This window comes from Balearica regulorum, chromosome 1, assembly GCF_011004875.1.
Source record: "Balearica regulorum gibbericeps isolate bBalReg1 chromosome 1, bBalReg1.pri, whole genome shotgun sequence".
In the NCBI taxonomy this organism is placed as follows: Eukaryota; Metazoa; Chordata; class Aves; order Gruiformes; family Gruidae; genus Balearica; species Balearica regulorum.
The window spans coordinates 189,592,169-189,608,235 of record NC_046184.1 but is presented as its reverse complement, the minus strand read 5'-3'; the positions used below and the strand labels follow the sequence as shown (position 1 = coordinate 189,608,235).

Sequence of the window (16,067 nt, the reverse complement as noted above, 5' to 3'; positions counted from 1 at the left end):
TATGGGAACTCATGTTTACTTAGAGTTTAAGTGAAGTCAAGTCAGGCTGCTAATTTTTTAACATTGTTATAAACCATTATTCTCTATAGTGCTTTTTAAATTGTAGAAGGGGATGGGAATTGAATGGAAATGCACATAAGATATCAGGAAGGTTTCTGACCATAAGATCACTGTGATGTGGACTAAAGGTCTTTTGTGAAATACTGCACGGAAGCAGTACAGTATTCAAATTTTAATACTGGTTGAGAACCAGCTGTAAGAACCAACTCTGTGTATTGCAAGGATTTGAATTAAATGATTATCAAAGACACCTTTCCTTAAAATCAAAAGTGGATGCAATAATTTGAAAATATCCATAAACTATATTTAGAGAAGTCTATTTTTGTCCAATTTGTTCAACTTTGATCTTGTTAAATAGAAGAAAAATACTGTAAAATAAAAGTTATTTTCAACAGAAGAATATTTTTCAAGTTTGTAGTTCCATATAAACTGTGTACATTTAATTATTTTTTTTATTTAATAGATTAATGAAGTGTGTGAATTTTCTTTAGGGAGGAGTAAAATTTGAAATTAATTTAGATGTAAGTGTTCCTGAGGAAGACAGCATTCAAGAAACAGAGGTATGTTATAGTTATATTCAAAGCATTTACATTAGTAATCTGAAACCACGACAGTAGCTCCATGATCTAAGGTTTGTTTCCATTACCATCATCCTCTACCTTTGTTAGAATGAAGCCTCCTATTGAGGATTTGTTGACATATTGCATATTCTGACTTTCTTCAAGAGGATAATTGCTTAGAAGAAAATTGGATGATATCTGGGTCATCTTTCACATGGTAAAAGATGAAGGAGTGTAGATACTTAAATTTGGTAAATTGAGCTTGAGGGGAAGAACTCATCGCAAAATTTAGTTAGTCACAAAATGCAAATTTGATTTGTAAATCGTCTTAGTACATTTCTGTTTCTTTTTCACTAGTATTGTATCACAAAGCAAGAATAATACTGTGATGAACCAATTGATATTTAGAAAAAGTGGACGTGAGACGACAGACAACATCATTATGTGATTTCATTTATTAAAATAACATTTGTGGCTGATAGGCATGCAATAGCTACCTATTAAGATTTTTATATTAATATATATAGAATATATATTAGAATTTTTAAAAATACTTGTAAAACCAACATCAAAAGTATAATTTCTTTCTAGTATATATATTCTTAATTTATAAAGCACTGATTTGTCATTCTATTGTTTCACATCTCTGCAGAGGCCCATGCAGCCTCATGATGCACAAATCACAATATGATTTTTGCGTTCTGCTGCTTCACCTTTTCTTACGCAATTTTCCTGTGCATACATGAGAATGGCTGGCAAACACAGTAAAGAAAGAAGTGTTATTAGCTATCTTCCCATATTTGTTTTCTCTTTCCAGAGTAACCTATTGTTTTTTTCAGGTATTAGATAAACTCAGTGAGACTTTAACTTTTGTGGGTGGTGAGAATCTTAATGAGAAATTGGTGGACGTTTATGAAGATCATATGGACAGAGCTTTGGAAGAACTATCTAGATACCAAACAGGTATTTCTTGGGCAAATGCAATGCTGAGTATTAATCCTGAAAAATACATAGGAGGTAAATTCAGTATCTCCAGGCTATAGCAAGCTTATCTGATAAGCTTTCTCTTTATATCACGTAATAATATAACCACACTGAAATCTACTTAAAGAAAATGAAATAACTTTGCCTCCTCTTTTTCTTCCCCTTAGAGTCCAATGACGTAGATGATAGGAAAGAAAACAGAAAACGTTGGCAAGCTGGAGCCTCTCAGACTCTACTGAATTTTTTAGCTGATGCTGATGTCACATCTGTATGCCCTACTATGGCTGAAAATGAACTTGGTAAGAAAGTTTTGTTTTTCAGTGGAAGTAGGGAGCTGCTAAAATTCAGCCAGATTACTTACAGACCTTTGCCAAAACAATTCCATACCAGAATGTTCACATGATCTGGCAGGACTTCATAATAACTGAGGTTATTATATGTGTTAAACCATAAAATGCAGTCATCGTTTTCCCCTCTGACTAATATTGAAATCATGTTGTGCTGCTCATACATACTAAGAGGACCGCATTTTATGAATCACTCTGCAGCCTCAGTAACAATGGCAAAAAATGCCGGTCTGTGCAACTAATCAACACCACTTTCTTGGGTCTTGAGTTGATGAGACGCAAGAACTAGGGCAGTCAGTTGCCAACGCCATCCCAGAGTGGAGTTCTGGTTTCCCACTCTACACACAAGTGTTGCTACACAGTCACGAGTGCACGCTTACATTGTGGTGATGCTCCATTTCAGGAGAGGCTAATTGCTAGGTTTCTTACAGTACCCATGCACATACTCCCAGGCAGCCAGGTATGTCCAGTGACTGGTTGCTGCAAACAAGGAGCTCTTCCAGCACGCTCCCAACAAGCCAGATATACACAGAAATAACCTGAAGAGTTTGCATGGACAGTGAAGACAGAGCAGAATATTATTAATATGCCACTTCTTGCTCCTTCTGCCTTAGATGAAAGAGCACAGGGCGCAGAAGAAACAGGAACTTCTTTCAAGCTTTTTCAGCCCCAAGAAGCCAACAAGTTTGAGAGCAAGGTCTGCTCAATGAAGCTGCGCCTGTCTATTCCAGGCTTAATAAGCAGTTACTTGAGCATTGAAACTGCTGTTAGAAATTTTTAGTGAAAAATAGTCAAAACTCTTTTTTCTCTACAGTATCAATCCCATCCATAAAATATTTACAAAAATTTAGAGTATTCCACAAAGGAAAAAAAAATACAGGTTCCAGCATTACCCAAAAGGAAGAAATCAGTGTCAAAACTAGAAAAGACTGTGCCAAGCCACCATCATGCTTTAGTGACCTGAGAACTTCCCTGTTCTTCAGATGACCATGCTATTCTGCCTGAAGACATCCCAGAAAACAGGAAGCAGTGGAAACAAACACCACCAGGGACACTCCTGAACATCTTAGCAAAAGCAGAGCTGTCTAATGATTCCTTCATCCGTCTTGAAGAAGAAATAGGTAGGATGTTTGTTACTGTAAATTCTGCAAGGTTTTCTTTAGTGTGTTATTTCTTCTACCATTGGCAGAGGGTCTGTGATGAGAACCAACATTCTGAAGCAGTTGGCAAACTAGAAAAACATGGGTAGCCAGTCCCAGCAGCCACTGCTGTGGCCTGTAGCAGTGAAAGGCCTCTTTCAGGATGTTGCTGTTCCCAATTGCAGGGAAAAGGGCAAGCCCTGCTTACTGTCTGTTACTTTCATATGTAATTACTTCATTTGCCTGCATAGATGGAGGTAAGCTACTACTGCCAGCAAGTTGGCAGGTACCGCAAACCTGGATCTAGCCCCTGCAACTGCTGAGGTTGAAGAACCCTGTAAAAAGCATTGTTACAAATACATGGGTTTCTGTAGAATGGCTGTAAATTGTAGCACAGAATCACAGAACGGTAGGGGTTGGAAGGGACCTCTGGAGATCATCTGGTCCTGCTAAACAGGATCACCTAGAGCAGGTTGCACAGGATCACGTCCAGGCGGGTTTTGAGTATCTCCAGAGAAGGAGACTCCACAACCTCTCTGGGCAGCCTGTCCCAGTGCTCGGTCACCCTCAGAGTGAAGAAGTTTTTCCTTATGTTCAGATGGAACTTCCTGTGTCCAGTTTGTGCCCGTTGCCCTTTGTCCTGTTGCTGGGCACCACTTAAAAGAGTCTGGTGACTTACACTTAAGCAGTGACTTACTTTACAACATGGTCCATGCTGATACAGCTGACACTGAAATTGAATCGAATTCACTTATACTGCAGCACACTTTCCTAAAGTAACAGACTGTTTTGAAAATGACATTTACTTTGCATCAGAGCTGTTAGCTAAAAAGCCAGAGTATGTTCCACAAAAAGATGCTGTAAATGTAACCAGACATTGTGGTTTTATGCACAATTGCCAATCATCTACTGAATGTATAATTGGATGACAGGACTTTTAAGCTGGCTAAATTGTACATGCCAAGTTTCAACAATTTTAATAGATCGTGAGAAATATCTTTCATTTGCAACTGTGCAGTCAGCACTCTCCTGCTAATTATGCCTCACATACATGTTTTCTCATAGCATAGCAAGCTCTTTTAATACTGCTTCATCCTGAAGGCTGTACCAGCTAAATTCCTCTCCTAAGACTAGCTTTATTGCTTACACATAAAAAAAAGTCACCGCAAAATGAAATTCAAACCACTTTTGACTAACGTTGGCAGTTCATAGAGCTAAAGTAAGAATAAGTCACACAGGTATTCTAATTGCTGCTGCTTCTATCAGTTACATTTATTAAAATATAGCACTCTCAATACCCAGTTCTGCTCTGCTACTTAAGCTGACATTGTGGAGTACAGTGTTACCCAAACTGACAGATTTATGTTGGTTCACATGCAGAATTTAGTCTTTATACTAAAACAACAACTCTTAGCATTGTTCGCCCACTGTCAGGTTAGGGCTGCCCTTCTATCTTTGAAAGCGAGCATTTTTAGGTAGCCATAGCTACAACCAACTAGTAATTTTCAGTCTTTCCCAAACAGTACTCCCCTAAGTTTTCCACTGAAAATGCAAATCTCTGTACTGGAAACTTAAACCTACTAAAATCCAATCACCTTTCTTACTTAACTTGTATAGTCCTTTGGTTATGGTCTACAAACACACTAGGTTCCACTAAGCAGAAGTTACAAAATACTGACTAAAACGTGTGATTGGGACTAACAGAAGCACAGTATTTACATTCTTGTAATTTGAACAACAAAAAAATTCAAGCATGTACTAACTTGTTATTACTTCACATACACTTTTATAGTTAGCTAATATACAAATAAACATTTCTCTTCCTTTCCAGCAGGGAGATTAAGTACGTTGCCTCCAAAAGAAAACAAGGAAGATGATTCGGAAACCTACTTTGCTGTTGATGAAGGCAGACTTGAGCCAAGATCAGATGATGAAGACACGTAAGTCAAGCACATCAGAAGAAAAATCCATACAACTGAATAGTTTTCATGAAGTGACAGGTTACATAGCCTAAAGCTTTTCTTCTGTTCTTTTAAATTCATAAATGAAGAAAACTTAATTGCTTGATGGAGTCTGCTAATTTAACTTCTAATTCTATAATTTGTCACATGCCAACGCCAGCATTAAAAATGTTATGCAGAAATGTTATCATGGCTTTGCAGCTCCTGTTCTCTTACCTTATAAATACAGGTAAACAATCTCACAGAGAAAGAAGAAACAGTTCACATTATGTGTGTCATTTGTATATTCTTTATAAAGCGTTTCAAAAAAATCTCAAAGACCTTGAAAGGAGAAAGGCTTCTAACAAAGATATATTTAATTAATGTAATTATCTTGGTTTACAGAAATTTTGAAGATTCTGAAGATGAACTCAGACATGAGCTGAAGAAATCTCTGGAAAAAGTGGCAACTTCTCCAGCAGAGAGAACCATGGACTGTCCCATCCTTTCAATAAATAAAAGTCAAACAGATGAAGAAAAGATGAGTTTAACTTGCAAACTACTTGGAAAATCTGATGATGATTTAGAAAATAACCGTGGGACATTTACTGTTGACATACATAATGAAAAAGGCAAGTAGGAAGCAAGAGCTACCTAGAGCACCAGCACAGCTACTGTTTCAAAACTCTAACTTGCTTGAAATTTCAGCTACATCAGTAACAAAATTTAAGGATAGCTGACATTAAATGCCACATAAATCAACTGCTTTTCAACTGTGCTAAATGCTCCATTAAAATTAATAGAAGTTTGTTACTGTTTTGTTTAAAAGGAAAAAAATCAGGCTACTTTTCAGATGTCTAAACGTTGAAAAATCCTCATCCAGACTGAAATGCACTTTTATTATTCTAAAGTACCTGGGGCATCTCTGACACTTGCTCGAAGAAATTTCTGATTGCATACTCTCTTCAACCATTTTTGTATCATATAAGAAAGTCTCCTAGTCAGTATATTTCCCTAGCTCAATCACTTCATTTTAAGAATCCGTTCCAGCTTTCCATAACCTCTGTGTACTGCCAATACAGCTTTATCATCCAGAGTTTCATGACTGTACATAGTTTACTGACTATACATAGTATCACCAACTCCTCAGCAGGTTTAGATAGTAGCAGTAAAAGGGTTTATAGGCATCATTAGAGTTGTGCATTCCCCAATTCCTGATAAAACATGAGACAGTAGGTTCTTCCAAACATCTATTTTCATATACAAAATTTCATATAATCCATGTGAAGCCTAGAGGGAAAACCACATTCTAGAGTCTGATTTCAGTAGCTCTTTGCACTTCTCTTAGTTTGCTAAAATATAAAATACTGCTTTAGTGGCTCAAAAAAGGACTGTATGTTTTTCCATTTTTCATACAAAAGCACATGTCCAGTTTTTGAATATTTGTTCAGTGTCTCAGTTTTATAATAAGCAGTAGTTTAGGGCTTTGTGTTTGTTTAGCATTTAATTATGCCCTCTGATCTAGACCCTTCTATCACCTAGGAACAGAAAACTTTTCAATAGAGTAGGGTTGGAAAAATACCATTAAGTTGTCATACTTTAAAAGGGCATGAGGAAATAGCTAATATAAAGATCATAGACAAGTGCAATTATTACTTATTAAAAAGCAAGCTAGAAAAACCACCATATGATTAACCTAAAGAAATCACTGAAGGTAATGAAATCTCCAGAACCACAATTAAAATCCCACATAATAGAATTCTGCCACACAGTGGGGGACAGCAAATTGAAAATGTGCTACAGATTCTGGTAAAAAAAAAGTATCTTCTAGGTACAAAAGTATTAAAAAGTGTGACTGTGAGTGAACAGTCATGAAATGGGTGGAGGCTGAACGTATTCAATAAATAAAAGAACTTACAAATGTGGTTCTGTTACCAAGGAAATATGATTGTTCTGTGAATCCAGAGGATTTTGCAGTGCACTGTACTGTCATAATAGAAAATTTTCCGGAGCATTTCTTTCTCAGTAAAAAAATCTCTATTACATAAAGTAGATACCCTGACAGAAAGAAAAAAAAATCTCTTTATTGAATGGGACCAAGGGATCATAGATTAGATATATTTACAGGTGACACATAGTCAAATATAAAAAGTTAATTTTATTCACATACATTTTTATTCATATACATTTATTTAAATAATGGCTCCACAGATAACTGGAATGTCTCTTCAAAATGCTGGTCAGAAAACCTGTGCACAGAGCGACGAGCATTTTCTCTGATCTCTAACCTTTTTTCAGGAGACAAAGAGAGGATATAAGCCATCATCTCAGCATAACTGTCCTCGTTTTCTGCTAGGAAGCCTGTAGTATGTCCTTCATAGGGTACCACGATATCTAATTTGGGGCCTCCAGAATTGTGAGCCAGGATAACTGTGCCAGCTGCCATACATTCAACTACTCCTGTAAAAGATACAAAACATGCTGATACAAACGTGCACATCACATACTTTGGCTTTCTGTAAGGCACTGGAAAGTTAAAACCGCAGTGAAATTCACCCAGAATTGTAAGTACTGTAGACTGCCATTCTAGATCAGTTTGAAAAATACAGAGTAAATGGTCTCATAAGAAAAACAAATTTAAGTTTTTCAGGCCTACAGTTTCTCTTAAACACATAAAATTGAAATTAGAAATAAGATGTAATTGGATAACTTGTGCTTCTTGTAACATACTTGATTTACCTGAGATAGATTATATCACCAATATATACGGTAGAAAAAAAAAGCTAGATATTGAAACAAATGCAAAGCTAAACATGGACGGTAGCTCTGTGCCAGAACACTGCATAGTTCTGTTCCGCTCTGTGACAGAACACTGCAACACTGGTTTTATGGTATGGTGGCAGCTGCAAAAAATAATTATAAATTAGAGCTAAACGTCACTGTATTTGTTTTCTCATTCACACTTAAGATTTTTAACATTTAGAAAGAGAAAAGCTAACTATGCACGTTTCAAGCAGATGATATTCAGAAGTTCAGTATTTTGCAGATTCACAAATCTTTATAGCTTTTGACAATTCAGCAAGACAAACTGGTAAAAATTGTTATCACTACATCTGTATTTCTGATGGAAGAATTTTTAATTAAACAGGAATCTGATAGTAACCTTTCCTCAGCCAAAAGCAGTGGAATCAGAATAGCATATAATGTATGCGTCAACTTCAGTTCTCCAGAGCGGATCTCAGAATCACTTTAATTGCTGATTCTTCTCAATTCTGATTTGATTTTTTTAAAAACTTTCCGTAGCTCAGAAATTGCCAACTAGAAATAATGCTCCAAAGTTTTGGAACATGTTTTTTACAGGTAAAAAGCCATTTGAGATGAAGGTGAAATCATGCTGAAATTCAAAATCACAGTGTGACTGTATCCGATTTTTTTTAATTCACTTAAACTGTTTTGTGGTGGAAAAAATATGAGAAACCATTATTTCCATGTCGTGGCTGTTGCTTCTGGGAGACACTTCAGAGTAAAATTTTATATCAAGTTTCTACAGACTACAAACTACTATTGCTGATGCTCACTTGTATTCTAATAAAGTCTGATGACATTAACTGCAGTTTAGTCACATTATAGCCAAGTACAGAATCCATCTGGTTGGCTACTAACTTACCCTGCTGTAGATTTATGGCAGATGGGCAATCTTACATTCCCTTTCAAGGTCAGGACTTAACTCATCCCAATAAACTGAGCTCGATGCCTTAATTTTGTAGGACAGCACACTGCAAACCAGGTCTCAGCTTCTCTTGGGCATTCTGCTCCATGCTACAGCAACTGATATAAAGACTTGATTTAATTGCCTTAGCACAGGCACCTAGTGAAATGAGATGTCTAAGGGTACCTGGTGGCATCTACGTGGGGCTTATAAATAAGAGACAGGATCTGTGGGAGATTCACACCTCTGAAACAGCAGCCAGAGCCCCATGACATATACCAGACATTTCAAATGGCAGTTGAGGCAGGTGAAACACGATCAAAATCTCTACGCACAGATGTCTGCACGTGAATGGCGTCTAAGCTCCCCCTGCAGTCAGTAGAGCCAAGAGGGCACAATTTAAGGAGCTTCAACAGAAGTATTCACTGCCTTTGAGGCTCCGCTGGGTCCAGAAGGCAGCTGTGAAAGGACCTCAGGGTGACCCACGACCTTGCAGTGATAGCTGAAGGTCAGGCAAAACATCCTGGCCAGCACAGATGGGACTAGCTGTCCGTTTAGGTAACTACAGGATGCCCATAATTAACAGTCTACAACATCTACAGCACTTCAACTTATGCTACAGTAGCACCTAATGGTTTGTCATCTGAATTGGTCCTGTAGGCTTTACCTCACCTAGATCGCCTCTGATGAGAATGGGAGTTGGACTCCTGCCCAGCATGCAGGCCTCTATGCTTAAGACACCTGTGCTGAGGAGCGTTAATCATGAACTGAAGCCCTCCCCAACTGCATCCCCAGCTAGGGCAAATGGCTGAACACTGAGGAGAGATACTGACCGATCCCAAAGTGCTCATTCCACATCGTATGAAGGCCGATGGTGGCCTCGGCCAGGTGTCTCTTCAGCTCCTCAAAGGGAATGTTTATTCTGAATGTCACGTTGTTACTAACTCCCAGCTCTTCGCAAAGATGTTTAAGGTTATTTACACGTTCTTCATCTTGCTGGTTACGACAGCCTCCGATTAAGATAAGCTTCAATGATGGTTGCTGCCCCAGTCGCTGCTCTTTCAGCAATTTAGCAAAGGCTCGGATTTGCAGAGGATGATCTTTTTCAGGCCTGAACTGGCTGATGGAAACAATGGAATATTCAGTAGTGCTCTTTTCTTCTTCCAGTGGAATGTCCAGGAAGGTCTGAACATCGCACGGTGGATACACAATGCTAGTGCAAGCGCCAGCTCTCCAGAGGGAAAGGATGTGATTTAGAGTCCAAGAAGAATTAACCATGATCACATCACTGCAGGAACCAACCAATCCATACATGAAAGCAAAGAAGTAGTAGTAGACAAGTTTAAATTTGCTGAAAAGAGGGTTGTTTGTAATGAAAGCTGCATTGTTAAACCTGGTATCCTGATTCCTAACGACAGACAGCATATCGGTGCTGATAGTGGGATAATGGACATAGCATCCAACGTGACAACCTCCTAAATATTTGAAGAGGGGAAGCGTGAAGGCGTAACCCATTGAGTCAATATAGATATCAGGAACACACTTCAGAAGAGCTTCCCAGCCAAGAAACACTGATCCTAAACTTTGTCCCAGCAAAGTGAAGTGAGGGTAAAGAGAAGCTTCCACAAGGTAGCGTTTTTCCAGAAATACAAACTTCACAGGATGAGTTAATTTAATATTGAATCTTCTGAAAGCACCTTCTACTATTTCTTCTCCAGTGGCATCTCTATCACCGGTGTAAACAACACACGTTACATTTCTGTACCTGCAAGAGTAAAGAAAAAGAATTTCATACATTCTTCAATTTTTTTAACATGAAACTAAAATATTATCCATTCAAAATTACTCAAAAAGTATCTAAGAACAAATGTCTGGCCTAGCTCTGAAATGTTTTTAACTAAATTATACTTTTCCTTATACTTCTGCAGTTTTTTCTGATCTGCAGAAAAACGAATGGCTGAGAACTTGGATAATATTTTTTTTTGAGTGAAACATAAAAGGAGCTCAGTATCATTCCACAGACTTAAGAACACCTTGCCCTACATGAGATGTCTGTCTAGTTCATGAGTAAAATGCAGAAGACTCTGCAAGCCAGTGGATGCACCAATGTTAAATCCACTTTAGATATTGTTTTGTCTCCTGCACCAAGAGGCAAGTATCAACATTATCAGTTATCTACTGATAAGTCATTCCTATACAAAGTTACATCCCAGTAGTGGAAAACTGATGAAGGAGGAGGGGTTGTCCCAAGGAGAGAAACAAGTGAAAGATGCCACAGCAGGAAAGATCAAAATCTGTGTAAAGTGATGAAGTGGAACAGTGCAACCAGGTGAAACTCAGATGTAAAATAATGTAGGACTGGTAGATTAATGATACCTATTTAAATATGTAAAATGCCAAAATATACATAAATAATGCCATCAGTAGCCGAGAATGAAATATGGTACTTAATAAACATATATGCTTACTTTTTCTGGAGCGTTCTTATGGCACACCACAAGACTCTCTCCCCTCCACCACCTGCATTGCAATATGGGTGAAAAAAGGCAACCAGCAGTGGCCGCTTCCCATCTTTTCGTCCTGCGTTCAACTGTTTTTTCCTTTGTAGTATCCAGAGCCGTGTTCCCCACAGTAGTACCACCAAGCAGACACACAAAATTCCACTTAGAAATAATGCAGGGATTAACAATGAGCACAGTAATCTGAAACAAGCCAGAAATGTTAAAATATGAAATTGATTTAAAGGAATATTATGTATGAAATTGAGAAAGAAGGGCTTACAGGTAGAGCTACAGGGAGTTCAACAGTTTCCTGAGTTCTTCTAACCTCAGGAATCACCAATATCTGTGTATCATTTCAACAATTACAGAAAAAAAAATCACTATTCTACATTGTTTATCCAAAGATTTTTTCCCCGTTACCTCACAATCATTTTTTTTTTATGCATGCCATATATCTATCTCCACGTGCTATAGAAAGGTTGCAAGCCCTTAGCAATCTGGCAAAAAAACTAGTACAGTGATTTCTAAACAGATTTGTAAGAGTTTTCTTCAGTCCAAGCTCCTGTTTGCCCTGCCTTAGTGTGAACTGCTTTGGTGCAGAGCTACTTGGGCCAGCCTGCAGCGCATGGCCCAGAACCTGCGTTTTCCATTCTCCTGAGATTCAAAGACCTATGTCAGTTGTCCAGAAAAGCTCTGAGCAGTTTCTCTGTTTAGAGAGACCTGTTTCCTCAGACCTCTGAAGCACTCTCTGACAGGGGCATTCCCTTTGTTCACCACGACCTCCCTGTACAGCTATCCTAACCCAACGAGAGGTTTCTCACAGGAGTCTCTTGGCCTACACGCCGGAGCATGGATTTTGATGCCCTGCTACACGTTATAATAAACAGCGTTTACTCGACATTAAGGGGGTCGCCCACGGCGAGCCACGCATCACGGCTGACACGTCAGGCAAGAAAAGTTTCATTTTCGGGATGAAGAAACGGAGAAGCACATTAACCCCTCCGAGGCCGGCAGCAGAGCGAGAAGGAGCCGGGCACGGACGCGTCCCACCTCGCCTTGCCCGGCGGCCTCTTCTCGGTGGAGGAGACATGGGAGAGGAGGGGGGCGGGTGCGTGACGCCCGGGGAGGCTCGGGGGCAATGGGGGAGCGCGGCTGTGGCTTGACAGAGGGCCATGGAGCCGCAGGGTCTCCTCCTCCTCCCCTCCCTCTCCGCTGCCAGGACGCGCAGCCCCCACACACGGCCCTCGCACCCCCAGTACCTGATCAGCCCACACAGACACAACCCCCCCGCCACCATCTTGCACAACTCCGCGACGCCTTTCCGCCGGAAGGGGTGGCTCCCGGCTCGGCGGGGGCGGGAGCAGCCGGGAGTTGGCTCCCTCTCATTGGTTTCTGAGGGAGATAGACGGACGGGAGGACAAAGGGGCGGGGCTAGGAGCGTGCGGCCCTGCCGAGTGGGAGGGAGCGGCGAGCGGGGCGTGGCCGTGCCTGAAGGGGTGGGTGGGTGGGGCGCGCGGTTGCGCGGGCTGGCAGCGCCTCCTGAGGCACCGCCTCCTCCTTCTCCCTCCGCCTCCTCGGATATCGGCTCCCGGCTGTCCCCCCGGACAGGCCCCGGACCCCAGCCGCCGGACAGGGCAGCGCGAAGCCCAGGCACCGCGTCCCCTGCCGCGGGGGGTCTACGGTGTGGTGTGTGAGGAGGGAGAGGCCTCCGTGGGGCAGGGAGTTTCTTCTGCATCCACATGCAAATTTTGTCTCTGCCCCTTTGGCCAGAAGAGGATGGTACTCGATGTCCTGTCTTCCAGCCCTGCCTTAAATCTCCTGCTTGTAAGTGAATCCCTCTTTATAGAGAGGTACCTGTGTGCTCTCTGCGAACATGTGCAAGTTAACTCTGTGAGGCCACGGACAGAGGTCCTGAATACCTTGTGCCTGGCGCTGCCTCTGAAAGGATCCCTGTGAACATGCTCACCAGGCACGATTTCTACTGGAGGCTGTCCAGGCTATCTCTGGCTAATATACTTTGTCTCCTATTTTGTCTTGATTGGAGAGTATATGCACAGACCAGAGGATTAGTGTAGAGGTAAGACTGAACAGTGCTGGTTTTTTTTTTAAAAATGCTACTAATGCGTCATTAAGCAGCAAAGCTGTATTTCTAAAATAGTTTCCCTTGGAAAAATGTTAACTCATCGTGCTCTCCCAGATGCTGGGAAGTGTTGAGTGAAAGTACCAGACTCTGGTGAGGAGATGCTTAGGCAGAACAGGCCAAAACATTTGTTTTCCTGTCACATCGCTAGGTGTGTTTTTTCCCTACCACATTCTCCATTAAAAAAAAAAAACAAAAAACAAAAAACAAAAAAAAACTTAATGTGGCAAATTTGATCCAGATAACTCAGTCCCCACTCTCCTGCAGAACTGAGGTCCAAAGTTCGAGGGCATTTCAAGGATACTTTCTTTGAACAGGACCTCTCCAGAACTTGTGATCTTTCAGTCTCTTTGAGGTCAGCGTGCTTTCTTTCATGTCATAGCTGCCTGTGCATTTTGAGGTCTTGAAGCTGTTAGGGATGTTTATGAAGGTCATCCTTCGTGTCATGTCCTCTTTGTCAGAAGAGTGCTGGTTGCAAAATGTTGAATCATTTGTTTATTTGGCCATTGCTATAGCCTGAAGCAGAGAGACAAAGCCTCTGCTGTAGTGGGAGTGAGAAGAGTTCGTCTTAAGTAATGGTTATTTGATTCTGACCTGCCTGGATTGAGTTTTCTGCTTACGAGGACTCATCATGTGGGAATGGAACTGGAAATGTGTCAGGCCCTCAAAGTTAGAGTTTTATTGGTTATTTTACTGGTGTTTTTATTTAAATCTCTTAACTGTCTTAAACACCACTGACTACAGGTTTCACCAGGGCATCTCTGCCTTTATGTAAGCAGATAAATTGAAAGGGTTATGTTTGGAGGTCCAGCAAGCATGACCTAACATTTCATTTCTGAACTAACAGCTCTCATAAGTAGGGTGCCACAGGCATTGGTTTCTCTCCCTTAATTTTTTTTCCTCTTCCCCGGCAGAGCAGTTGCCTGAGAAGCATGTGGGATATTTGCAGAAGAGACCTTTTCTGGATTCACATCTCTCAACTCAAACTACCTCTCTTGTAATGTCAACATTTGAAGATAATTGCCTGGGTTCAGAGAAGAGGCACATTTCTTCTAGGGAACAAGAAGTCTGGTCTATTTTAGGTGATGAAATTTGTGTGCCTCCCCACTGGCTTGAAAAGGACCTTATGGCCACTCCCTTGGAAGGTATCAATCTTAGATTGAGTGTCTTTATGAAGCTGAAGGATCACAGGTTAGCCATGGCTTAATTAAGATGAGACTTAAGTAATGCTGAAGAGTTCCAGGAAGCAAGAAGAATAATTAATGAGGGGGACACCTACATACCTGGCTTTTGAGTTGCCTGGGCCATAACTAGGAGTTGCAGTGTTTTGGGTTTAGGTTCAGCTCTTTGTTCATTAAATCATATAGCAAAAGTACTCTGAAAAGCCTTTGGCTTCATGTGGCTAGAAGAGTACAACTTGTTCTTTCCAGTAAAGGCTCATTGCAAGGTTAGCTGTACTGAAATCCATATTTAACCCACGAAGCTTCCAGCACAAGTCCTACACTTTCTTTTCAGGGTTTCAGTCCTAAGTGTCAAAAGTATGTTTAGCTTGAGCTCAGCAAAATATCTTGCTTTTCCTGAAACCACCTAGTCAACTTCTTGTCAGTTCCCCAAATCTCCTATTAAGGAATGCCTGTGTTTGTGCATTTGATGGGAAGAAAAAGACTGATTTGCACAGTCAGAATGGAAACAGCTGCCTCCTGACAGCGTACTGGATTTGCAGTGCATGAACTTTCCGGCAGGGTGAGCCTCAGACTATATTCAGCTAGCTGTACGGCCAGACATTCTCTGTGTGTGCAGCATAGCCAGTGTGAGACGTAGGTCTGGCACTTCTCTGAAATACTGACATTTTTGCATGAATGTGGATTAACTGTCCAGCATTAGTGCTGCACAGTGTATACAGTCACATAATTTTACTAGTGACAGCAAACTGAGGGAGTTGTTGTTGGGAGAACAATTCATAGATACTGTTCTTGTCTTGCTTTCACTCCCAGGGCAAACAACAGATAGGCCAGAGGAATTGTTTTGGTAGGAGCAGCCCTCTCTGATTTATGTAACTTTTTTTTTTTTTTTAAAGCTTCATGGCCCTTTCCTTACCATATGCCCTCAGTTCTTGATAGGTACTTTCAGGCGGAAGGTGCCAGGAAACATGATGTCCTTGCAGGCTGCGTGTGACCTATGAGTTGTAGCTCAGGCACATTATAGTAAAGCATCTGCATAAATGAATAGATATTCTGGATCTGGGTAACCTTTTCAGATCCTAACAAATGCTAAACAGGGGAAAGGAAGAGTTATTCACAAGACAATCTGACTAGATAGAAAAGGATGTGAAGAAAAGCTGCAGTGCATCTGCTTGTACCCTCTGCTTAGTTTAGATGTCTTCCCCCCCGCCCCCAAAAAAAAAAAACTACATGAGTTGCTACAGACCCAAACTGCCACACAAGTTCAAATGATAATTTTGAAACCTCTGCCAGTCCTGGCACAAATTCCTCAAACCTGACTTTGCAGTCAGAAGATGTTTTGTTTGATGGCCCCTTTTTCTTCTGCAGTTCTTCCTATGTATTTTGTAGTCACCTCAGATGGTTGTCTTTTCGTGGAAGGCTATTTTTATTTTGGAAGCAGTGTTCACTTGCTTGTTGTAGGGAGAAACCTGCATGATGGTGGGAGTATCAAATAGTTTTCTCAGT

At 40.6% G+C, this 16,067-nt stretch overlaps 2 protein-coding genes and 1 long non-coding RNA gene across 4 annotated transcripts in view; 2 read left to right on the top strand and 1 right to left on the bottom strand.

Moving 5' to 3' along the window:
• Positions 1–7,029, top strand: part of NEK5 (NIMA related kinase 5) — a 30,016-nt gene extending 22,987 nt beyond the window's left edge. The window contains exons 17-22 of one of the 2 annotated variants that reach the window (XM_075741903.1): positions 552–620; positions 1,460–1,583; positions 1,772–1,903; positions 2,935–3,072; positions 4,922–5,030; positions 5,436–7,029. In XM_075741903.1, coding sequence (XP_075598018.1) covers positions 552–620; positions 1,460–1,583; positions 1,772–1,903; positions 2,935–3,072; positions 4,922–5,030; positions 5,436–5,670 — 807 coding nt within the window. In that variant the 3' untranslated portion in view covers positions 5,671–7,029. The remainder of the gene's footprint in view (positions 1–551; positions 621–1,459; positions 1,584–1,771; positions 1,904–2,934; positions 3,073–4,921; positions 5,031–5,435) is intronic. The other variant, XM_075741904.1, reaches the window with a different exon arrangement.
• A 139-nt stretch (positions 7,030–7,168) lies between these two features.
• ALG11 (ALG11 alpha-1,2-mannosyltransferase) lies at positions 7,169–12,594 on the bottom strand. Its single transcript, XM_075741905.1, has 4 exons — positions 12,500–12,594; positions 11,208–11,441; positions 9,573–10,504; positions 7,169–7,490 (listed from the first exon to the last, which is right to left on the bottom strand). The coding sequence occupies exons 1-4, from the start codon at positions 12,535–12,537 to the stop codon at positions 7,219–7,221; spliced, it is 1,476 nt and encodes a 491-aa protein (XP_075598020.1). The 5' UTR covers positions 12,538–12,594; the 3' UTR covers positions 7,169–7,218.
• Positions 12,595–12,816: 222 nt separating this feature from the next.
• Positions 12,817–15,769, top strand: LOC142599895 (uncharacterized). Its single transcript, XR_012833337.1, has 2 exons — positions 12,817–13,068; positions 14,300–15,769. It is a non-coding gene; the product is annotated as an uncharacterized LOC142599895 (long non-coding RNA).
• Positions 15,770–16,067: the final 298 nt, after the last annotated feature.